The following is a 26448-nucleotide window of genomic DNA, read 5'->3' on the forward strand; positions in this document are numbered from 1 at the left end:
ATGCTAAATCGGCTAAGAGCTAGTAGCTACGCTAAGCTAGCGGATTCCTAAAAACACGCAAAGTGAATAATGTGTAAATAATTTAGAGGTGATTCAGCAGAAGGAGTGCTTTAGTTAAGGCACGTAAAGATTACACTGGGAAACAAATCGTAATCTAGATAACTAGATCAATCTAACTGCGCAGATTAAACAGCTAACAGATACAGAAAAACACCGCTGTGCTCCGGAACAGGAAGTGATACAATACCGCAGTGAGAGCCAACCACCAGTAGAGGCAAGCAAGAGGGGATGGGAACATAAATAAACATAAATTGCTTATCCGTCTTATAATAGACATAATATTTCAGATTTGTTGATATTAAGTCCTGAGGCATCTGAAAAAAGTAGTTTGTAGTGCAGCTTGTATTTGTGATTTATCCTGATGTCGTCCGTTCGCTGGGAAATCTTATCTCTTAACAGGAAATGGGACAACCTTGGCGTACACCTCTTGATACAGAAACCCTTTTAGCATAGGCGTAGGAGGTGGGGGAGCAGGGGGGCAACCGCCCCCTCCGGGCTCTGCAAAATGCTCAAATTCGGGCAGATGGGCTGGGAAATTCGGGCATGGGCCATGTAGACTCTGAGTACAGAATAGAATGACCTAAAATGTTGTCAGACTTATTTTCACAATTAATGTAAACAATCAAACCGCTATTTGGTCACCACTGTAAATATAAATATGGGTATATAAATATATGGTAATTTAAAGAGTCATGGGGGTTTCTGAAATTTGGGCAACTTTGGCGCCGCCCCCACCAAATAGACCCCACCTCCTACACCTACGCCTTTTAGACATTGTGGGATACAAAATAACTGAGCTGGTTATGTCTTTACAGAACATGGCAATAATATTAATGAAATTGTTTCTAAAACCTAGGATTTGTAGGGTTTGTATAATAAACGGATGCTCTATTGACTCAAATAGCTTGTAAAAATCCAGGAAAAGCATCAGTGCGCCATTAGAACCAACATGACGCTTGGCCATAAAGCCATTTTTATTATTTCATCTGAGTTATTCTTTAGTCGCTGAGCATAAACGTGGGCAATAATTCTATTGTGTGTGTGTGTGTGTGTGTGTGTGTGTGTGTGTGTGTGTGTGTGTGTGTGTGTGTGTGTGTGTGTGTGTGTGTGTGTGTGTGTGTGTGTGTGTGTGTGTGTGTGTGTGTGTGTGTGTGTGTGTGTGTCTCGCTGACGTGTCGTTACGTATCAAGCTCTGGACCAATCAGGACGAGCTGTGCCAGGGGAAAGCAGCGTACGCGTGCACGCCGTCTCTCGCGTTCACGCTGCTGCTGTCACGAGCCTCGTCCGGACGGACATCAATTACACCGGACGAAATATTTTACCGGATTCGTGGGCGTTTTTCGGCGCGGTGTCCTGCTGCACACTGCGGGTGAGCAGGGCGGCGGCTGTGTGGATCACCGGGCTCCGGCAGTGATGTATGGCGGTATTTGGCGCTCTAGATAGAGCCAGCCAGCTAGCTAACTAGCTAGCTAGCTGGCTGTGAAGCTAGCCTTTCAGTTCGGTCATCGAACTAACGTCATCGTGTCTAATATTGTTGTTGTTTGTTTGTTTTTATATCAGCACACACCTGAACCACACACACACTGCAGCGCCGCCACCTTGAACATCCGTCAGACTGGGAGGAAGAGCATTTTGTTTGAATGGAATCCTGGGATAGCGTTAACTAAACTCCCCACTTCACGCAGGCGGCGGTGACTTGTCAGCGAGCCGCATCGAAGCCGTTTGCTGCAGATCACCGGGTTCCTCTCAGGACCTCAGGAGTTCTTAGGCCGGAGTCTGGACTGGAGCCGTGTGAGTTCTTTAGGATCCGTGTGGACTGAAGGCTGCGATCATGCCGGCTGTGTCGAAAGGCGATGGCATGCGGGGACTGGCTGTGTTCATTTCGGACATCAGAAATTGTAAGTAACATTTTGCCTTTTGGGTTTAGCTTTAGTGAACCTCACTGAATAATATACAAGTGAATCTGAGGAAAAAAGATTTATCATGAAAATGTTCTATATTCTTGGCTTATTTTATATAAACGAAAATGTTTTAAACATTTATCGCATTATTTTGATCATTACACCAAAAACATCGAAAAGTAGCCCATATCTCAGACTATGGGTTGCCACGGACTTTACACCGAGCGCCCCCTGGTGGCCATTTCTGGCCGATGAAAATATCGCCGAGCTCAGTACAAATACAACCCCTGGCAAAAATTATGGAATCACCGGCCTCGGTGGATGTTCATTCAGTTGTTTAATTTTGTAGAAAAAAAGCATATCACAGACATGACACAAAACTAAAGTCATTTCAAATGGCAACTTTCTGGCTTTAAGAAACACTATAAGAAATCAGGAAAAAAAATTGTGGCAGTCAGTAACGGTTACTTTTTTAGATCAAGCAGAGGGAAAAAAATATGGACTCACTCAATTCTGAGGAATAAATTATGGAATCACCCTGTAAATCTTCATCCCCAAAACTAACACCTGCATCAAATCAGATCTGCTCGTTAGTCTGTATCTAAAAAGGAGAGATCACACCTTGGAGAGCTGTTGCACCAAGTGGACTGACATGAATCATGGCTCCAACACAAGAGATGTCAATTGAAACAAAGGAGAGGATTATCAAACTCTTAAAAGAGGGTAAATCATCACGCAATGTTGCAAAAGATGTTGGTTGTTCACAGTCAGCTGTGTCTAAACTCTGGACCAAATACAAACAACATGGGAAGGTTATTAAAGGCAAACATACTGGTAGACCAAGGAAGACATCAATGCGTCAAGACAGAAAACTTAAAGCAATATGTCTCAAAAATCGAAAATGCACAACAAAACAAATGAGGAATGAATGGGAGGAAACTGGAGTCAACGTCTGTGACCGAACTGTAAGAAACCGCCTAAAGGAAATGGGATTTACATACAGAAAAGCTAAACAAAAGCCATCATTAACACCTAAACAGAAAAAAACAAGGTTACAATGGGCTAAGGAAAAGCAATTGTGGACTGTGGATGACTGGATTAAAATCATATTCAGTGATGAACCTCGAATCTGCATTGGACAAGGTGATGATGCTGGAACTTTTGTTTGGTGCCGTTCCAATGACATTTATAAAGATGACTGCCTGAAGAGAACATGTAAATTTCCACAGTCATTGATGATATGGGGCTGCATGTCAGGTAAAGGCAGTGGGGAGATGGCTGTCATTACATCATCAATAAATGCACAAGTTTACGTTGATATTTTGGACACTTTTCTTATCCCATCAATTGAAAGGATGTTTGGGGATGATGAAATCATTTTTCAAGATGATAATGCATCTTGCCATAGAGCAAAAACTGTGAAAACATTCCTTGCAAAAAGACACATAGGGTCAATGTCATGGCCTGCAAATAGTCCGGATCTTAATCCAATTGAAAATCTTTGGTGGAAGTTGAAGAAAATGGTCCATGACAAGGCTCCAACCTGCAAAGCTGATCTGGCAACAGCAATCAGAGACAGTTGGAGCCAGATTGATTAAGATTACTGTTTGTCACTCATTAAGTCCATGCCTCAGAAACTGCAAGCTGTTATAAAAGCCAGAGGTGGTGCAATAAAATACTAGTGATGTGTTGGAGCGTTCTTTTGTTTTTCATGATTCCATAATGTTTTCCTCAGAATTGAGTGATTCCATATTTTTTTCCCTCTGCTTGGTCTAAAAAAGTAACCGTTACTGACTGCCACAATTTTTTTTCCTGATTTCTTATAGTGTTTCTTAAAGCCAGAAAGTTGCCATTTGAAATGACTTTAGTTTTGTGTCATGTCTGTGATCTGCTTTTTTTTCTACAAAATTAAACAACTGAATGAACATCCTGAGGCCGGTGATTCCATAATTATTGCCAGGGGTTGTACATGTATACTACAATCTTCTCCTGTATGAACATTTAGGTTTCAGAAACTAACTCCTATAATATTATGTAGTCCCTGTATTTCTTGTATATGCTGATTTCTGCCCTGATTGTGTAAATATCACTTATATACATGCTGTCCATATTCTTGAGCCACTTAGGTGGATAGGAAGAGTTCCCATGGGATAAAAAAAGCTTTTTAAGCTACCATCCCTGGTTCTCAAGACCAGACACCTAAGTCGCTCTACTATTTCTCTCTCTCTCTCTCTTTTTTTTTTTTTTTAAAGATATACAGTCACTTGCCCAGTTCTGGATCACTGCTGTAGTTTTTGTGTCGCCGTTTCTCGTAATCAGCACGAATAAGCTAATACTTGGTACCAATGGAATGATTGATGTTTTGTCTACAAACGACCACAAGCTTGACCGGATCCAGCCGTCCTTGTGATCAGTAGAGGAATCAAAACATCCCGGTGTCTGTGGTGTGCGCGCTTTTTCTGACTCACTCATTCCTGCAAGTTTTAAAGTAACGATCTCTAAAACGTAGCAAAGGTGAGTTAGCCGTTCGGTGTTTTTGGTTCTAGAGTGGGAAAATACTTACTTGGGTAGAAAATGTCAGTGTGTTATGTTTGCTGTTTAATTGCTGTGCACATTTATCTCTGACACAAAAATGTGCCGGTTGTGGATCACTGAAGCAGCAGCCTCGTGTCTGTAGTTGTGAGTCATGTGGACTTTGGGGGTCATCTCAACATCACGAATGGACATGAATGTGGGGGCTTTTACTTTTTAATTCGGGAGAAATCTCACCTCCACACTTAATTTTTTGCTCGTAAAAACGTATAACGGCGCTTTTTGAAACAAAGTAAATTCTCATTTAATAAGTGTAATTTATATCATTTTGTGTTCAAAACACATTCTCGGGCACAGTGTGTATCATTCTGCATTAGAAGGACTCCAGCCAGATGCTAGGAATGAACCCAAAGTGAGGCAGAGTGTCGTGATCCAGAACTGGCAGAAGTGATCCATTTCTGGCGAATGTTTGCACCACACATAATGTGGCTTCACTTTAAGTAGAGGCGCTACTCCACCCAGACTTTTTCAGCTAAATAACATCCAAATGTCCAATACAACAATACACAATAAAGGACATTCAGTTGCATTACGGCTCCGTATAGTGGGACTTGAAAAAAGGTGATCCGGAACTGGGCAACCGTCTGTACTTTAGTAAACAATATTATACAATTATAGACTTTTGATGAGGTGTACCCGTGATTATGCGGACCTGGTCAGGATGGTGAACCCCATCCTGGGTGCACCGAGACCCTGGCCGAGGTGAACCTCATCCTGACCAGGTCTGCATAATCACGGGTACACCGAAATTAAAGTTTATAACTGTTTTATTATATGGTAAACAAGAAAATTGGGAGTTTGTCAAACACACTAAAACTGAAAAATCAATCTCAAGCTTCAGCTCTTTATTATTACTGTCATACTGCACCGCCAGGTCCAAAATACTTCATGAGCACAATCTCTAAAGCCCTTTTCACACTGGGGCTGCCTCGAGCTTCCTGTGGTGTCATGACGAAGCAGGAATGTCTGTGTCAGGTGCAGCAGGAGGCAGAGAGAAGGTGAGAACGCAGCCTGCAGGTTCTCTGCACAGAGGAATCAGAGTGCAGTTTGGCTGCAGACAGACTGTGCACTCTGATTTATCTTCTAGTTTATATTTGTGCTGAGCTGCAGGTCTGCACTCTGAGTTCTGTTATAGTTTATCTTTCCTACTTTGACCGCGAGATGCGCGTGTGAGATGCGCGTGCGCACGAACCGATACTTGATGTGGACATGTCCTGTTTCTGTCAATCAGTCTGTGAGCAGGATTTTTATGGACTGTATTTAAACATTTGTGAGAGAAAACCAAGGAGCTGTTGTAGCCAGCAGCGTTTTTTTTCTGTGCCCTTAGTTTTTACTGCATTGTGTACACTGCGTCATCATGACGCACGGCGCAACTCAAAGCGGGCCAAAGTAGGCGTTGTATCGCGTTATCTGATAGGTCGTTATCGATAGAAGGCGTCGCTTGATTGGCTAGCACTACGCTGCACGCGAGGTGTACTCGGCTCCACCAGCGGTGAACTCGGCATGAGGTACAGCTCAGAAAGTGGCCAATGGACCAATCAGAAGTTGGCAAAATCACGTACCATATAATAACTTCTGTTGTATAATAGAAGATATACCTTACTGAATTTTCATGTAATTTGGTCACTTTTCAAAAGGGCCAGACTTGTCAAACTCAATTTAACGTACAATTGTTAATTTCAGGTCAACTTGTTGTATAAATCTCATAGTTTCAGGCAGTGAGCGCTGTTAGAAGCAAGTTAGAGAGAAAACAAAACCAGCTGATTTCAATAGACAATCAATGCAGACCGAGGTGGTTTTCATCAGTCGGCCAGTCGTGGAAGTACGAATTCTCGCCTTTGGATTGGCCACTTTGCCGGAAGTGACATGGCTCCACGGCAACCCATTAGAGTATTTAATTTCAAGTTTGAGTAACTCTATTTCTGCAGTATAAATACTGTAAATCTCTGTCTGGTTCAGTACTAACTATCATGGAGAAGACTGTTGACTTAACAGTTGTCCAGAAGACACCCTTTGACATCCTTCACAAGGAAGGTCACCCACCGAAGCTCATTGCTGAAAGGTTGTTCAAAGGATTCAAAGAAATTTTATTGTCATATGCACAGAAGAACATGTTCCCTGCACAATGAAATGTGTCTACTGCATTTAACCCATCCTAATTGCCAGTAGGAGCAGAAGTCGCCATTAGGCACCCGGGGACCAGCTCCAGATGTGCATTCCTGCCTTGGTCAACAGCAGGGCTGAGCAAACCAACACCGACCCATAACAAACGACACACACACAACACACAACACATAGGCCGGCCCGGTACATAAAACATATATATGAAAACAACACACGAGGGAAAAGGAGAAAAAAAAAGCGGCAATGAGGAAAAAAATCCCCATCAGCACAGAAAAACAATAATCACACAGACAAAAACAAGGACACAGGACGACAACCGAGATTTGAAAAGGTCCAGTTTATCAGAACACTCCGGAGGCAGCCTGTTTGGCGCCGTCAACGGCCTTGTCCGACAATCCTGGAGGGGGAGGGGGCAGCTCTGCGCAGTCTGAGCAGTCCTGAACAGTTCTAACACAGTCAACGTCAGAGCTGGAGAAGCTGAGGGGAGGGGGGAAGACCAGGGAGCGAGGCTTAAGTGTTGATCTTCTGAGGAGGTTTTATCACAGCGATCTTGAAGTGCAGCTGTATTTGGGGAAGCCAAATAAATAGCCAGATTAGCAGACGCCTGAAAGATTCCACAGTTCTGAGAACAGAGTGGCTCTCAATGCATCTGAATGTAGAATGTGGTCTTCACAGACGGTCAGAGCAGGTTTCCAGGGCTGCAATTCTGCTTGAGATGTTTCCAACGCGCGGTTAACCCCCGCCGACTGCGCAGCCACTGCCTTCCCAATCAGATCAATCATGTAGGGCAGCCTGGAAGAACCAATCAAAGCTGCTTTCACTTTCTTGATTTTTTTGGTAGACCAGCATAGTGCCCGCTCCACACATCAGAAAGCCGGTCACCACCAAGCCGAATATGTACACATCTTCGACGTCCTCCCCAGAAAGCATGTAAAGGCACATGACCTGCCATCTCCTCCACGAGTCCATCACGTAACCCGTCTCATGCGTCCCGGCAGGACAGGTCGGGTCCTCCTCCCCCGAATGTCTTGTAGAAAAAATAGTGTCAATTGCGTTCAGAGACCACTTTAACAGATCCATTTTTGTCGTTTTCCAGAAGAGCAAAGCTGCAGCCTCACAGACAACATGCCACAGAAGCAGGAAAGATAAGGAGGGAGGGAGAAGAGAAAAGTGCGTCCGTCTCGGCCGAGTGCAAGCTGGCAAAAAAAAAGTGCTGGATCAAAGCATATTCGTGGGAAGTTGACTTGAGGGGAAGAGTGTGGTCAGGAAAGACACCCAAGCAACAGGGATAACCTTAGCTTTGAAAGGATATTCAAGAACCTGAGGGACTTTCACAAGGAGTGGACTGAAGCTGGAGTCAGTGCATGAAGAGTCATCACGCACAGACATGTCCAGGAAATGGACCACAAGTGTTTGATCAGCCACTCCTGAACCAGATACTGTGCCAGAGGTGTCTTACCTGGGCTAAGGAAAAAAAAAAGAACTCAATAGTCCAACATCTTTTTAGATGAAAGTAAGCTTTGCATTTCATTTGGAAGTCAAGGTTTCAGAGTCTGCAGGGAAAGTAGAGAGACACAGAATCCAAGCTGCTTGAAGTTCAGTGTGAAATTTCCAGTTGGTGGTAGTTTGGGACACCATGCCATCTGCTGGTCTTGGTCCTCTGTGTTTTGTCAAGTCCAATTCAACCCAGCCAGCCACCAGGAGATTTTAGAGCATGCCATGCTTCCATCGACTGACAATCTTTATGGAGATGCTGATTTTCTTTTCCAGCAGGACTTGGCACCTCTTCATACTGCCAAAACTACAAGGAACTGTTTCGCTGAGCATGATACTTGATTGGCCAGCCACCTGGTGTGACCTGAACCCGGCAATAAATCTATGGCATATTGTCAAGGACAATGAGAGACACCAAACCAACAATCCAGATGACAGGAAGGCTGCTGTCAAAGCATCCTGGACTTCCAGGACACCTCAGCAGGTCCACAAGCTTTTTCATCACCTCCACGCTGCACTGATGGAGGAATCAATTCAAAAGGAGCCACAACCAAGAAGTGTGTGTGTGTGTGTGTGTGTGTGTGTGAGAATTAGGGATGTCCCGATCAGGTTTTTTTTGGCCCCGATCCGATTCCGAGTCATCTGATTTTGAGTATTTGCCGATACCGAGTCCCGATCCGATACTTTAAAAAACTGAATGCACAATGAACAAATGCTAAATATATAATATTTTCATTTTAATCACCTTATTTTATTATTTATCACTTAAACAGTGCACTTCTCCTTGAGGTAGCTTGAACAATCAAGTAATAATCTACCAGACTTAAAAATGTACAAATTTCCATGTTGTTTTATTTGTCTAAAAATAAATGAGGTTTCTTATGTTAAACAAGAAATTAATCTGAAATAACAGGTGGTTTTAATTTACAGATGAAAGGTTTCTAAAGAACCATTTATTGATTTAGCTATTTTAATTACAAGTGTTCTAAACTTTTTTTTTTAACAGTAATCAGAAATGTTGAGGTAACAAACAACAACAACAAAAAACATTTCCAAGGATTTTTCTTCAGACATGTGGTTTCTGCACTGATCTGTGGTTCAAATCCCAGCCTGACTGGAAAATCACTAAGTGCCCTTGGGCAAGGTCTTTAATCCCCTATTGCTCCCGATGTGTAGTGAGCACCTTGTATGGCAGCACCCTGACATCGGGGTGAATGTGAGGCATAATTGTAAAGCGCTTTGAGCGTCTGATGCAGATGGAAAAGCACTATATAAATGCAGTCCATTTACCATTTGTACAGATCAGTGGTTTCTGCCACTAGTCTTCCATGTTTTGGCCCAATGCGTCGTTCCTATTGGACGCTATGTCACAGCTCAGAGTGTCGAAAGTTCAAAAGTCAACTTGAAAAGTAAAGAAAAAAAAAAGCGTCCTGACAGTCCTGTGTCCCTCTGATGCTTTATCAGTGTTCAACAAGTTCAGAGCAGCGCAGTGAACGTGAATGAAGACGGAAGCTCTTTAAGACGCGCTCCTCAATGTGATGAGCGTGCACGTTGCTCGTGCACACACCATCTCTCGCTCCGTTTTGCAGACAGACGATCACAGGACAATTTGTTTTTTTCTTTTTGTTAATCAGATGACTGATCGTCGTCCTGAGGACTTGCTCAGCACCGGGTCCCTGCTGCGCACGGAAGGATGACTGAGCAAGAGTTTCGGTGGGAAAGTGTCCATCATCCTCTTGTCGTTCCATTGAGGCGTCAGGCTGAGCGCGTAAACACACAAACCAGCAGTTCTGCGAAAGAAACTTTGCACGCGTAACTCCCCCCACCTCTGTCCGGGTTACAATTCCATCTCGTCTTCCCAAATTCACTGCGCAACTCATGTTTCTTTTTCTCCTCTAGAATCGGTTTCAGCCGCACGCGTGTGTGAGAATGTCCGGTTGAACTCATGTTTTTTCTTTTGCTCAATAAAAAAAAAAAAATATGATTGGGTTGAACTTTGACTGCGTCAGCCTGCCGACAAGCGGCAATGCACGCTCCTGTCAGAAGTGTTGCGTCAAAAGCCGAGCTAAAGCGACGCTTCTGACTCATCTGAAAAGCAGCGCGTCTCACGCCTCTGACGCTTCTGACGTGTGAAAGGCCCATTAATCTGCAATAATGAGCCTGAAATAGTGCTGATCAAAATAATGAGGATAAAATCTATATCGGATTCCTGATCGGGATGCAACGTCCCATTTCAATCAAGTCTGAAACCACGTGATTGGGCCCGATTTCCGATCACGTGATCGGATCGGGACATCCCTAGTGAGAATGAGCATAATTCTTAGAAGTTCAACATTTTTCTTTTATAACCCCTTTTTTAAAAAAATAAATAACTGATCTTACAAAACGTAATATTTTGAGATACACTTTTTTATTTTTTTATTTTTTTTTTTGATGCTGTAATGATTAAAATATGAAAATTGAAACATTGTGGTAGGGATGTCCTGCTGCGATCACGTGATTGTAAATCGGGCCTGATCATGTGATTTCAGACTTGATCGAAATCGGACGTTGCATCCCGATCAGGAATCCGATATAGATTTTATCCTCATTATTTTGATCAGCGCTATTTCAAGCTCATTATTGCACATTAATGGGCCTTTCACGCGTTGGAGGCATCAAGAATCGGTCTAAAAAGCATTAATTTCAATGAGACGCATTGCTTTTTAGAGGCGTCTGAAGCGTTGCGTCAAAAGCCGAACTAAAGCGATGCTTCTGATGGGAGTGTGTATTGCCGCTTGTTGGCAGGCTGACATGGTCAAAGTTCAGTGCAATCTTTTTTTTAAATTATTATTTATTATTATTATTTCTTTTATTGAACAAAAGAAAAAAACACAAGTTCATCCCAATCCAACTTTCGACGCTCTGAGCTGTGACGTAGCTTCGCACTGTCTAAGAGGAACGATGCGTCGGGCTAAAACGAGGAAGACTAGTGGCAGAAACCACTGATCTGTACAAAACTGAAATGTGTCACGGGACTGTTCATTTATAGAGCAGTTTTCTGAAGAAAAATCCTTGGAAATGTTTTTTGTTGTTGTTACCTCAGAATTTCTGATTACTGTTTCAAAAAGTTTAGAACACTTGTAATTCTTCTGCTGTCTTTCGGCTGTTGCCGTTAGGGGTCGCCAATAGCTGAATCAATAAATGGTTCTTTAGAAACCTTTCATCTGTAAATTAAAACCACCTGTTATTTCAGATTAGATAATTTCTTGTTTAACATACGGAACCTTGGACATTTATTTTTAGACAAATAAAATAACATGGAAATTTGTACATTTTTTTTTTTTTAAGTCTGGTAGATTATTACTTGATTGTTCAAGCTACCTCAAGGAGAAGTGCACTGTTTAAGTGATAAATAATAATGTGATTAAAATGAAAATATTATATATTTAGCATTTGTTCATTCAGTTTTTTAAAGTATCGGATCGTGACTCTGTATCGGCAGATTCTCAAAATCAGATGACTTGGAATCGGATCGGGGCCAAAAAAACCTGATCGGGACATCCCTAGATTGTAGTTTAATGTAATGAGTCTAGCATATATAAAATTCCTGCCTTTGGAAATGGTCAGTTCCTTTGGCTTCTCCCCCCTTTTGTTTTAGTTTTTAGTTTTACCTTCACCTCTCTAGATCAATCAATCAATCAACTTTTTTCTTGTATAGCGCCAAATCACAACAAACAGTTGCCCCAAGGCGCTCCACATTGCAAGGCAAGGCCATACAATAATTATGAAACACAGTCTACGTCTAAAGCAACATAACCAAGGGATGGTCCAGGGTCACCCGATCCAGCCCTAACTATAAGCCTTAGCGAAAAGGAAAGTTTTAAGCCTAATCTTAAAAGTAGAGAGGGTATCTGTCTCCCTGATCTGAATTGGGAGCTGGTTCCACAGGAGAGGAGCCTGAAAGCTGAAGGCTCTGCCTCCCATTCTACTCTTACAAACCCTAGGAACTACAAGTAAGCCCGCAGTCTGAGAGCGAAGCGCTCTAATGGGGTAATATGGTACTATGAGGTCCCTAAGATAAGATGGGACCTGATTATTCAAAACCTTATAAGTAAGAAGAAGAATTTTAAATTCTATTCTAGCATTAACAGGAAGCCAATGAAGGGAGGCCAACACGGGTGAGATATGCTCTCTCCTGCTAGTCCCCGTCAGTACTCTAGCTGCAGCATTCTGAACCAACTGAAGGCTTTTTAGGGAACTTTTAGGACAACCTGATAATAATGAATTACAATAGTCCAGCCTAGAGGAAACAAATGCATGAATTAGTTTTTCAGCATCACTCTGAGACAAGACCTTTCTGATTTTAGAGATATTGCGTAAATGCAAAAAGGCAGTCCTACGTATTTGTTTAATATGCGCTTTGAATGACATATCCTGATCAAAAATAACTCCAAGATTTCTCACAGTATTACTAGAGATCAGGGAAATGCCATCCAGAGTAACGATCTGGTTAGACACCATGCTTCTAAGATTTGTGGGGCCAAGTACAATAACTTCAGTTTTATCTGAGTTTAAAAGCAGGAAATTAGAGGTCATCCATGTCTTTATGTCTGTAAGACAATCCTGCAGTTTAGCTAATTGGTGCGTATCCTCTGGCTTCATGGATAGATAAAGCTGGGTATCATCTGCGTAACAATGAAAATTTAAGCAATACCGTCTAATAATACTGCCTAAGGGAAGCATGTATAAAGTGAATAAAATTGGTCCTAGCACAGAACCTTGTGGAACTCCATAATTAACTTTAGTCTGTGAAGAAGATTCCCCATTTACATGAACAAACTGTAATCTATTAGACAAATATGATTCAAACCACCGCAGCGCAATGCCTTTAATACCTATGACATGCTCTAATCTCTGTAATAAAATTTTATGGTCAACAGTATCAAAAGCAGCACTGAGGTCCAACAGAACAAGCACAGAGATAAGTCCACTGTCCGAAGCCATAAGAAGATCATTTGTAACCTTCACTAATGCTGTTTCTGTACTATGATGAATTCTAAAACCAGCAGTTCTGATTTGGACTTCCTTGTTGATTTGGCACAAGTTTTACGCTGGATGCCCTTCCTGACACATCTCAACATTATATGGAGAATGGGCCTTGATGGTGGTCTTGAACTGGGAACCTTCTGTTGTGGAACCAAGTTGACTAACTGCTTGGCCCCTAAATAACTGACACCACCCAAATTGAACACTGTGTGTGTGTGTGTGTGCCTGTCTGTCTGTCTGTGCATGCGTGCATGTGAACTAGTCCATGTTGCTGTGACTACAGTTCTTTGACATCATCAACTGTAGTGAAACTACAACATGACAATTATAAAAAGGCACAGATTAATTTTTCATTGTAATTGAAAGTGTTTATATTGCGGCTTGGAGAGGATTTGAACTCCAGACTTCAAACTCACAAGACCTATCTACATATTGTTTATGAACAGTACCTTTTTATAAGTCGTTTCCCTGCTTTTTATCCAGCATAAAATCTGTAAGCAGTTGAGAATTAGTATACAGTGCAGTGTTCCCCTGATAGTAGTACAGTCCTGGTGTGCCACAAGACCGAGGGCCCCCACTGGGCCAGGAACATTGAAATGGAGACATATATAAAATGTGCAAAAGGAAAAGAACACAGACACAATGATGTAAAATGATGCCAAATGCTTATTAAATTCCAACTCAGCAGTCACTTGGGCAGTGTTTGCATCAGGACTCCTGCACCTGGCACAGATGGATTAACAAGCAGGTCTCTGCTCCTTTGGCCTTTTCACTGTATCACAGAGGACAGCAATGCTCTAATACTAATGTTGTGTATTTGTCCAGGAGAAGCAGAAATGCTATTTGAACAGCATTCTGCTGTCTGCATCAGAATTATTTTTTTTAATAGGGTTTGAATTGAATTCTTTATTTTAGCACTGAAGTTGACCAGGAACTGTTTGTACGATGTCAGAGGGTTTTCATCGTTTTCAACACACGTGTCTGACAAACTGCTTTGTGATTTGCCAGGGGTGCCTCATGTGAATTGCAGTTTGAAGTTTATTTTCAGACTCTGAGCAAAGGCAGTGACTGGATGCAGTGAATTAAAGGCCCTGTCACACCTTGACAATTTAACCTGCGTATGCAGACTGTATTAAAACTCTGCCACACATCTAATAAATTAATGCAGCTGTTACACCTTGGCAATTATCCAGTGTTTGCCGACAGCCCCGTTTCCACCCAGTGGTTGGGGTCGGTACTGCACAGTGGTGTGCATCAGAAAAAGAGTAATAAAACATTATTTTATTTTTGTTTTTTATCTTGGTGGACCATTTTCATTGTGTAGAGAATGCTGATGAGTGGACTGGCTGTGGGAAACGCTGCCGTGAATGAAGTGTTGTGATTCTTTAAACTTTTAAAGCGTGAAGCTGTTGCTTTCTCAGGGATGCCTATTCGCCGTCTTTGGATGGTTTTCCGTCTTTTTGTAAATTCTTGCCGTCTGAAAGAAATGCAGGGCTGTGAAAAATCCGTGGATCCACGAAATTCCACGGATTTCATCATGGGGGGGAGGTGTTAGTGTTTTACTCTGTAATCATGATTGTCACTGAGTTTTTAAAATGTCTATCGCAAAGTGTTCTTTTTTTTAACGACATCGTGCAAGTTTTATGAGACCGTGGCAGTCCGCGGACACTGATACAAATCAGTGTCCTCGGAGAAAAAAAAAAGCCTGGCTGTTGCGACAGTTGTTGTAAAGTGAGACTGGTTGGTTGCTGCGGCGACGCTGTGTGTCTTTTGCATGAAGCTTAAGCTAAAGGTAGCATGTGGACATTGCAAACCTTTAGAGCGCTAAAGATTTTAAAAGATTTGTGCAGCATGTCTGTCACGGACCGACGTCAGACAGAGAGACGTTGGCGAGAAAGACGGTTTGAAAAAGTCTGATAAGGACAAGAATCCGTGGAATTGTTGCTGGCTTCATCAACACACCTGAAAGATAAAAGAAACGGGAAAAGTGAACTGTGCCCTCAGGAAACACAGTAAGAATTTTTCTCTTTCTGGAAAATAAACATTCTGCTGTTCAAACAGGATTTTAGAAAAGATTATGTGACTTTTTTCATTAATCTAGACTTGCTGTCATTGGGGAAAAAAGACTGGCTTTGAATTGATTTAGGCTGCATAGCCTAGTCTTTGAGCCCAATCACAAACAAACTAAATAAAATTTTCATGAAGATTTAGCTATATTTGTAAACTATTGTGTACATGCTCCTACAGGATGCACAACATGCACTCAAAAGCCACATGTGCCGTACTGCATGAGATCACAAGATGAGTCACATTGCTGTCTTTTTTTTTTTTTTTTTTTTCCCTCCTAAGCATCCATGCGTTCTGATCAGTGGACCTGATCAGACCTGAATAATGAAATGCTGTGATGATTTAAATCAGGGGTGCTCAACCTTTTTTGAACCAAGATCTACTTTTAAAGTTGACAGTGTATCGAGATCGATCAAGCCATATGGAACGCCATAGCGTAGTCGCAATTTAATATAATAACATAATTTCCTGGCACAAAGATAAAGTTTTAACAATAATAGTGCATTTTTAAAGTAAATGTGTAAAGAATAAGCACAAGTAGGCTTAGGACTGGGCTGTAACAACACAACAACGAACAATTCAAATTACACAACGCCCAATTAAGTTGGAAAAGTTGTTCCCTACCTTACTGGGAGTTCTGGCACTGAGAGGAGGCAAGAAATAAGAAAGGCTAAATCCAAAAGCTGTGCATATTCAGCATGGTTTGAAAGTTTCAGAATTGTTTTAATTCCGGGCTCCAGCTGCACATGGAATAATGAAAAAAAATAATAAAATAAAACCACAAACACTGTCCTCTTTGTCAAAAGGAGGAAATCACAGTATTAATAGTCACAGTTTCTCTGTGTTTATAAACTGTTACAGAAACAACATTACACAAAATGAACACAAAAAAATTAAAACATCTCAGTCTTCATCTTAAACAAAAACAGTAAATCACATAATTAATAGTCAGTTTTGCGTTCACAAACACAACAAATGCGCAAAAAAAAAAAAAAAATTTACTGGCTTTTGACCCCTGCCACAAGTCTCCATGTATTGTGGAGTTGCATCAGGAAGGGCATCTGGCGCAAAACCTGTGCCAATTCAACATGCAGATCCACCTTGGATTTGCTGTGGCGACCCTGAGTGCAAACAAGGGAGCAGCCGAAGGGACTTACTTTTTACTGACTTTTGAACTGTTTACATACCGTTTTTGTCCACCGTGTAACTTATTTTGTTTTTTTTTAAGCTGTTATGTTGCTTCAAAAATGTTTTTTCTCATTTTAGTTTTTTTCTCCTCTGCATCCTGCACCATAGAAGAAGAGCCGTCTTCTTTTATGATCGTTTAAATCTGGCATGCCAGATTTAAACTTTTAAAGCGCCAAGCTATTGCTTCCTGATCAGTGGACCTGATCAGACCTGAATAATGAAACACTGTGATGAATTAAACTTTTAAAGCGCTGAGCTATTGCTTTCTGATTAGTGGACCTGATCAGACCTGAATAATGAAACGCTGTGACGATTTAAACTTTAAAAGCTCCAGTCGATTGCAATCAGGTGTGATCTGAATGAAGTACTGTGTGATCTGTCGGTGTGGTGATCACAGACAGCGATGGTGCTTTAAATGTTTAAACAGCGCATTAATCAGTCGTTCAAGTCGTCTGATGATCAAACCACAGCGACAGCTTTACAAGTCTAAATCACTCTAAAAGTTTAAATTAGAACTGCCACAAATGACTATTTTGATACTCAACAAGTCAGTGATTATTTTTGCGATTAGTCAACAAGTCGGATCATACGTAAATTACAGCTTATCGCATTTTATCTATTGATAGCATTATCGATTCCGCTTATCAGTCCGATTCCTTATCGATACCTCTTGTGAATTTTCTGTAAACTACAAGTAGGCTTTACATTTTTTCTGTGTCAACAACATTTTATTGAGTCTTAAAGTAAATAAATATGAAATTGATCACTGGTTCCTTGATCCCTGGACATAGAGATAAAAAAAACACCATTTTGATTAATTGCAGTTTGTTTGCATTACAACTTTTGGAAAGAGGTGTCATTTGATTGAAACGATGATTCGCTTTGAAGTTATTAATTCTGAGAAGACTCTCTTTCTACCTTGACTTGGTAGAGAGTGGCACAGCGTTTGGAACAATGGAACGGAGGACGATTCTCATTTCTTTCTCACAATAATACAGGAGCCCCAGTTAGTCACTTTAATCCGCACAAAAGTGACTCACAATTGACATATTTTAATGGCTTTGAGAGGGGTTAAGAAGTGGAGTTGCCACTTCTGAAGAGGAGCAAAGCAAAGATCTAACGAAGCAGCGGATCAGAGCATTGGTTCAAGGTTCAAAGCAAATGACTCGTCGATTACTAAATTAGTTGTCGATGGTTTCAGTAGTCAACGTAGTCGTGACTAGTCGTGGCAGCCCTAGTTTAAATCATTGCAGCACTTCTGTGTGTTCAGAATGAACATGGGCATCCTCTGAGAAATCCTCTTGGGATTTTGTCCAATTCATTTCAAATTTCTTTCAGATCACCCAGATGCCATACAGATCAAACGTTTTCAAAAGTGTTTAGATGTCGAATGGTGTGGCCGCTATGGCACCTTCATTTTGACCCTTCACCATGGAGCATCCAGTCATGACTCCTTCATGCTTTGCCTGATTGGCTTGAAACTTCACTTGTGTGATGAGGGTAGGCCCCGTGCTCACCTGACCCCTCTGTTTGTGTTCTGAGCGCCCCCTAGTGGATGAACCATCAGCATGTCATAACTCCTTCGTGCATTGTCTGATTTGCTTGAAACTTGAACTGTGTGAAGAGGGTCGGCCCTTAAACAGAAATTGCACTGGCCCGGGGAGGGGGTGGCCCGGACATGAGGGCCCGTATATGACTGTTTGCTGTCCTAGTTGTTGTTATTATTAGGGCCCGAGTATGACAAAGTCCTATGAGGACCCTATTGTAATTGTGCTGTTTATTATTTATTTATTTATTTATTATTCTGGCCCAAGTAGGGAAAAAGTCCTACTAGGACCCTATTGTAATTGTGCTGTTTATTATTATTACTATTATTATTTATTCCGACTTTTCAAGCCCCAATTTCGGCCCTTTCCCATGCTCAAAAACTCAGACTTTTCAAAGTTGTTTGGCCAGATCTGAAATTCTATATTTTGGGGGTTGTGCACATGGTTGCAGTGAAATAGCGCCCCCTACCAATTTTCAAAAAACCCTCCCCATTGGGGTTTTTTTGTCACAGCGGATTAGGTGAGCGTGTGTGTGTGTGTGTGTGTGTCTGTGTATATGTATGTATGTATATATATTTGTTTATTTGGATCCTGCAGCTATTCTTCCTGGGGTCCACACAAGTCCACAAACACATATACGAGGATATATCCTGTGAGGCTTCATCACGGCGTTGCTTTGTGCCATGCGGCTCCACCGCGACGCGCGGAATTCCTCCGCACGTCTGTCTCAATGTGCCGAAAAAGTGCAGATGTCCACGTCTTCCGCAGTTCCTGTGGAAGTCAGACGACGTCCCGGATCAACACAGCGTCCAGTGTGGAAATGAATGGCACATTTCACTGTTACAGTTTTTGTCATGGAAAGAGGAGCGGAGGACTTCCGCGTGTCACGGTGGAGCCGCATGGTGCAAAGCAACGCCGTGATGAAGCCTCACAGGACATGTTCTGGCATGTCCAGCTCATGCACAATTTCTCGGATAGTCACACGACTGAAAAGCCACTGAAAACCACCTGAAAGCCGTCCTGTGAGACCAACACGGAGGTGCTTTTGTGCTGCGCCATGAGCGGTTCCGTGGCGCATCCCTCCGCTTCTCTTTCCATGAAAAAAAAAACTCCTGTAACAGTGGAATGTGCCGAAAAAGTACTGATGTCCACGTCTTCTGCCATTTTTGTGGAAGTCAGACGACGTCCCGGATCAACAAAGCTTTCACGTTGGAAATGATCTGGTTGTTTCAGCGGGGATTTGAGCCTGTCGATCGGAGTGCGCCGTGCTCTCAGACACTGTGGGCAGTCTTTAAACCGGCTGGAGCACTCCTTAATCTGCGTAATCCCCATAAAAACGTCCCTGAAAGCCATCTGAATTTTCTGAATGGTATCCACCTGGAGGTCTCTCACAGTTTCTGTAAAAATTTGATGCAGCAAAGCTCCAAATCGTTCAGACATTTATTCACAATAAAAATCCGACGAGAGGGGTGGACCACTGCTCACACAAAGCCTGCTCACAGGCGAATGACGCAACCGACAGGCGTGAAAAAACTTGCGCATGCGCACGAAGGTTCAAGCTTGGCTGATGCAATCACACGTGATTCAAATCCATATGGTTTTTGCAAAAAATAAAAAGGTCGGATACTTTTCTAACAGACCTCGTGTACACAAAAACCTGTCTATATATGTTTAAAGGTTTAACCCAGATTGCTTATTATGTCAACAAATGCAGTTTTCAAGTTCTTAAAAAAAATTAATTTGAAGTGAGCTTAATGTAATAAATTCCATTTCTTCAAACCCCTAAATATGACAGTATTCTTCATGGCATTAGTTCGAGCTACAGGTAGCGTAGTTTCCCACCACAGCATGTCTGATGATGTATCTATGATTTTCTGAACTAAAAGAAAAATCCTAAAGAAAATACAAGGTAACTTAGTGACAATAATCTTTCTAGTAAAAATGCTCAGTGAATATAAAAGTCTGTCTTTGACTAACAGCTAGTCTAAATTTTTATGTATTGTGATGATATTTGTCCTATAACTGCACTTAAGTGCTATACGAGCAGCCCTGTTTTGAATAATCTGTAATTATTTATAATTTTTCCAATAGCATTTGACCAAACTGCTGGGCAATAGTCCAGATTAGGGATGGGTATCGAGAACCGGTTCTTTTCGGGTATTGTTAAGAAATGATTTGATCCACCGACATCAATAACCTTTTTGCTTAACGATTCCCTTATCAGTCCTTCAGAGTGGCCATTGTTTTTGGGGGTGTTTGTCAGGAAAATGATGATTTCTCTACATTGATTACAGACCCTGCAGCGGGTCTGTAATCAACTTTTCTGCAGCGCGGCTTTGCTTTGAACCTTGAACCAATCGAAGCAGTGATTCGCAGATAGAAGCAGTGCTTCGATCAGTGCTTCGTTGATTATTTTTCTTTCGCTTTATCTTAATTTTCCCCCGCTAAAACCCTAAAGAGCATATGGCTGAGTATTACTTACCTTTTTTATGTTCAACCAACCTGTTATGGTCTTCTGAAACAGTTGATAGATGTATTTTATAACTTAAAAACGGGACCGATGCTAACATGTTAGCATGTCTATAGCATTTTCAATGTTAAAGTTAGCATTAAAAAATATAAATTATTATTATTAAAAAATAAATATTCCACTGCACTTTTTATTGATCTGTCAAAGGCCTTCGATACCATTGATCATGCCATTCTCTTAAACAGACTCTCTGATTGGCTTTTCTAAAGAAGCTCTGGGCTGGTTTAGTAATTAGTTATCAGGGAGGATGCAATCCGTTCATTTCTCAGGGTCTTCCTCTCCGTTTCTTCCCATAACAAAAGGGGTTCCCCAAGGATCTGTCCTAGGCCCACTGTTATTTTCTATTTATATTAATAATCTCTGCTGTAATATATCCAATACATCTTGTCATTTTTACGCAGATGATAGTTATCTATTGTTCTTCTGCCACAGTTGAACAAGCGTTTGCAGTTTTACAGTCGGCTTTTAATATAATTCAGTCTCATTTGACGAATCTTTAACTGGTTTTAAATCCAGACAAATCAAAAGTAATGCTTTTTTCAAATGCAAAACGGTTACCCGCAAATCTCCCCAAGATTAAAAGCACCGAGGGCACAGAGATAGAAATTGTGTCAACTTACAGCTACCTCGGCTTATTAATTGACCAAGATTTGTCTTTTAAACCCCATATTGAGGGCCTAGTTCGAAAACTAAAGTTGAAATTGGGTTTGGCTGCTCGAGACGGCGCGCGTTGCTTTATCAAAATTTTTTTCTGGACCTTTGAGGAATATCCGAGTGGACACTATTCGAGAAATTTAGCTGGTTTTCGATGAAAAGTTTAACGGCTGATGAGAGATTATGGGGTGTTTCTGTCGCTGTAAGGACTTCCCACGGAGCGGGGCGCAGCGCTTCCAGGTGCCGTCGTTGGCCTGTTTCGACCTGAAAACATCCTAATTTAAGGCTTAATTCACCCAGGATGTCGTGAGAGAACAGAGAAGATTCAGAAGAGGCCGGCATGAGGACTTTATGCGGACATTCCACTGTTTAAGGACATTTTGTAATGAAAGACGTGCATGCAAATTCGCCGAGTCGTCACGGAAACAACTCTGTGTGCGCCGCGACAGGAAAAACACCTCCGTGTTGAAAACCATTTATAAAATTCAGGCGGCTTTTGATGGCTTTCAACAAGTGAGTAACTGAGAAATTGTTTAACAGCTTGGGCATGTTCCAACTTGCCTGTTAAGGTTTCCAACGGAGGTGTTTTTCCTGTAGCGACCCCCGGCCCGACATGCGACTCTGCCCGCACGTTCTTTCATTACAAAATGTCCGTTAACAATGGAATGTCCGAATAAACTCCTCATGCCGACTTCTTCTGAAAGTTCTCTGTTCTCTGACGACTTATTGGGTCAACTTGAAACGGCGAGACGCTGCCGCCTCGAAGCGCAGATCGCCGTCAGGCACCGTGGGCCGTCCTTAAAGCGACACTACCAAACCAAAATCTCTCATCAGCCGTTAAAATTTTTACTGAAAACCAGCTGAATTTATCGAATGGTGTCCACTCAGTTGTGCCTTACAGTTTTTGAAAAAATTTTGATCAAACAAAGCAGCAGTCTCTGAGCCATTCCTAAACAATGAAAAAATTGACGAGAGGGTGGGCGACTCCTCACTCAAAGACTGACCACAGGCGAATGACGTAACCGACAGGCGTGAAAAAACTCTCGCATGCCCACGAGGGTTCAAGCATGTCTGATGTAATCACACGTGATTCAAATCCATATGGTTTTTGAAAAAAATAATAAGGTCAGATACTTTTCTAACACACCTCGTACATACAGAAATAAATGTTTCCTGTGAACACCTAGTGACTCTTACACCTCCACTTCACCCCTGTCTTGTTTAAGTTTAATGACAGTTTGTTTCGGTCAAACCATATTTTCAATGTGTTAATTTCTCCAGTGATTTCCTCCAGAACTATCTGCCAAACAAGAAAACCGCTGCATCCTAGTAAGAGCAGAATACTACTGGAATGAATTTGAATAAGGAAAGTGTTTTTTTTTTTTTTTTTTTTCTTCTCACTAAATGGATGGTGCACTCACTGCAGTTTATTGTCTGGAATAATCCCAGATTGCATATCAGAGCATCTAGAATTCAAACATTTTCGTGTGGGTGGTAATTTTGGATTTCAGCTTTTTTTGTTTTTAACCACTTTCATCCCTGAATATGTGAAATCGTGAGTCACTTTTGTGCGGATTAAAGTTACTAATTGGGACTCCTGTCTTGTTGGGAGAAAGAAACGAGAATCGTCCTCCGTTCTGTTCACACAGCTCCAAATGCTGCGCGGCTCTCTGCCGAGTCGAGTTAGAACGATAGAGTCCAGTCGGAATTAATAACTTAAAAGCGCAACACCGTTTTGTTTATTTTTATTTATTTCCAGAGCTCAAGGATACAGTGACCAATTTCATATTTATTTACTTTAAGACTCAATGAAATACATAGAAAACCTGTAAAGCCTACTTTTAGTACAAAATTTACAAGAGGTATCAATAAGGGAATCGATAAGGAATCGGATCGATAAGCAGAATCGATAATGGCATCTATCGATGTTATCAATACCCATCCCTAGTCCAGATATACCAGGGGTGGGCAATTAATTTTTACAAGGGGCCACATGAGGGACCTGAATTGTGTCAAGGGGCCATACCAATGGTATCTTTAGCTTAATTCTGCCCAACTGTCTTCCATTGTAAAATGCACTTAGTTACATAATGTGTATCATTCAGTTCATGAATATCTGAAGTTTTTAATAATGAGAACTGTTGTACGCTAAAAATTTCACATTTAATTACTAATTCGCAGCTGCAGTATACAGGTGGAGTGAAAAACAGAAGACACGTGGTCTGAAACATCTTACAGGTGTGAACCACACGAAATCCAGTCAAGTCACATATATAAACACACAATGACACGTTCGCTCTTTTAGCTTCACAATAAAAGCATCTGACTAGTTTAACCAGGCATTTTCAGAATAAAATAAATTTCTGGCAACTGAATTTTTACCATTACTGCAATTCTTCCAACATGGCAACTTTTCACATTATAACTGTAAATATTGTAAATAAAACAATTCTACTCAACTTTTTTTCATTGGAAAATGCACTTAATTGCATATTTTGAATAGCTGGTACTGGTAACTGGGAGAATAAAACTATTCTGTAACTATTTATAATTAGGCTATGTGAAATTGTAGTGTAGAGGTCAAATACAGGCATACAATAATACATCAAACAATATCTTGCAATGTTTTCAACCTTTCACCTCTTCAGTGAGAATAATCCAGTCGGTTCTGGGCTTCAACAAGGGCATTGAAATCTGGCTGAATGTCAGAAGTGGCTATGTGCAGAACAGCTGAGAGGTGGTCATCAGGGATAGAGGATCTGTGTTTAGATTTGTTGAACTTCATCACTGAGAATGTCTGTTCACACACAAATGTAGAGCCAAAGAGGGCTAGGATACTCTGAGCATGTCTCCTCAGGTGTGGAAAGCTCTCCTTTTTCAGAGAGGAGTAAAAGTCCAGCAGTGAGACCGACCTAAAGTGCTCTGCCAGAAGTATGTCAGACTGTAGGTCAGTGAGTTCCATCTGAACATCACTTGGTGCATTATCAGCACTAAAGCTGAAGGGAAAAGAAACCATGTGCATTTCACTTTCAAGAGTTTTGAAATCTTGAAATCTCCTTGAAAACTCTTCATGCAGAGCTTCTAACATGGTTGCGTACTTGTGGAGGTGATTGGCTGATCTTGTGGTTTCCTTTAGTGTTGGCAAGTGGGTCAGAATGTTGTCCTTCACTTGGTTCGAGCGAAGCTGCAGCTTTCTCATGAAAGCCTTCACTGCACTGTACATCTCATACACTAAAGCACCCTTGCACTGCAGTTTGACATTTAGTTCATTCATAAGTGCAGTCACATCCACGGCAAATCCGAGGTCTGCCACCCAGTCTTCATCTGAAAGCTCTGGGATGTCATGTCTTTTCTTAACACAGAAAGCCTGAATCTGGTCTTTCAGGTCCCAGACACATTTCAGTACTTTGCCCAAGCTGAGCCACCTGACAGCACAGTGATAGCTTATTTCACTATGTTCAGTCTCATTTTCCTCCAGAAGTGCAACAAATTGTCTGTGATTTAATGCTCTCGCTCTGATGAAGTTCACTATTTTAGTTACAGCATCAACAACGTGATTAATTTGCAACACTGTCTTACATAAAACTTCCTGATGTATAATGCAATGTAAAAATGTTAATTTCTGCACAGGGTTGATTTCTGTCACTTTATCCTGCATTCTCTTTAGAAGCCCAACATTCTTCCCTGTCAGATTTGGACAACTGTCCGTTGTCACACCTGTTAGCTTTTCCCATTTCAGTCCCAATTTGTCCAAACATGCATTTACCTCTGTGAACAAGTCCAGACCAGTGGTTGTCCCTTTCATTGACTGCATGGCTGCCAGCTCCTCTGTGATTTGAAAGTCCACACTTATCCCAATTAAAAAAATTTGTAGCTGGTTGGTGTCACGTACATCGCAGCTTTCATCTAATGCCAGAGAAAAACAGTCAAAGTCGGCGGCTCTGTTCTTCAGCTGAAGCTCCAAGTTTCTAGCGATGTCCTCCACCCGCCTCGTGACAGTGCGTCGGGAGAGTGACACGTTCTCAAATGCGTTCTTTTTCTCTGGACAAATCAGTGAAACAGAGTCCAATAAGCACTCCTTAACAAACTCTCCGTCAGAAAACGCTTTACTTTTTCTGGCGATTGTGTGAGAGATTACATAACTTGTCCTGACGGCTGCATCTCTGGTGGTGTGAAGTTTGGTAAAAAGTCCTTGTCGGGCTTGCAGTTTTGCGAGCAATGCAGCAGACTCCCTCGCGCGCTCGTCATCTGACAAATTTCTGTATTTATCCTCATGCTTAGTCGTGTAGTGGCGATTCAAATTGTAATCTTTAAACACAGCAGCTTCTGTACCACAAATTAAGCACACGGCTTTACCTTTAATTTCTGTAAAGAAATACTTGGCAGTCCACGTCTTATTGAAAACACGACATTCGTTATCGATTTTTCTTTTCTTAGGATGAGCTGACATTTTGAGGGTGACCTGGCTAGCATCACATCCCACTGTTCACCTTCACACACATACGGAATAGGCGCGAGCGTATTTTCAAAATAAAAGCAGCACAGTTGTATTTCATGCATAACATCGTTATTTTTTCAATTTATTTTTTAATTTATGATTGGCCTCACGCGGGCCGGACAGGGATGCAGAAAGGGCCGGATGTGGCCTGCGGGCCGTGGTTTGCCCAGGTCTGAGATATACTAATAGTAATGCTTTAATAGCATAATTCATTGTAGTACAACTTAGAAACCTTGCATGTCTTCTCATAATCGATATACCCCTGCCCGTTTTTACAAAAATATTGTTTGTTTTTTCCATGATGATTTTGAATCTACCGTTACACCCAGCAGCTTGGTCTCATGTACTTGATTTATTATCATATTACTGTTAATGTTTAATACAGGGTTTTTCATAACAACACAACTGGAGCCAATAATCATACAATTAGTCTTTTCTGTATTTAACACTAGCTTGTTAGATGTTACCCAGTCAACTACATTGTGCAGTTCCATATTTAAAACGGTTTCTGATTCATTGCGTGAGCGTGCTGTTGTATATATGGTTGAATCATCTGCATACATCACTATACTAGCTTTATGTAAAATATATAGTAAAGTCAGAGCTGATGGCTCAAAACTGTAACAAGTTTTTCCTATAACAGATCATGGTCAATGATAATAAAAGCACCAGAGAGATCGAGAAACACGGTACCAACTATATTCTTCTTTTCAACCTCTCTGAACCAGTCATCTGACATGAGTCAACGCTGTGGCTGTGGAGTGA

At 41.4% G+C, this 26448-nt stretch overlaps 1 protein-coding gene across 1 annotated transcript in view; it reads left to right on the forward strand.

Moving 5' to 3' along the window:
* Positions 1-1343: 1343 nt before the first annotated feature.
* The window catches only part of LOC117506034 (AP-2 complex subunit alpha-2-like), a 36123-nt gene continuing 11018 nt past the window's right edge, over positions 1344-26448 (forward strand). The window contains exons 1-2 of the mRNA XM_034165568.1: positions 1344-1475; positions 1621-1958. Coding sequence (XP_034021459.1) covers positions 1892-1958 — 67 coding nt within the window. The 5' untranslated portion in view covers positions 1344-1475; positions 1621-1891. The remainder of the gene's footprint in view (positions 1476-1620; positions 1959-26448) is intronic.

This window comes from Thalassophryne amazonica, unplaced genomic scaffold, assembly GCF_902500255.1.
Source record: "Thalassophryne amazonica unplaced genomic scaffold, fThaAma1.1, whole genome shotgun sequence".
NCBI lineage: Eukaryota > Metazoa > Chordata > Actinopteri > Batrachoidiformes > Batrachoididae > Thalassophryne > Thalassophryne amazonica.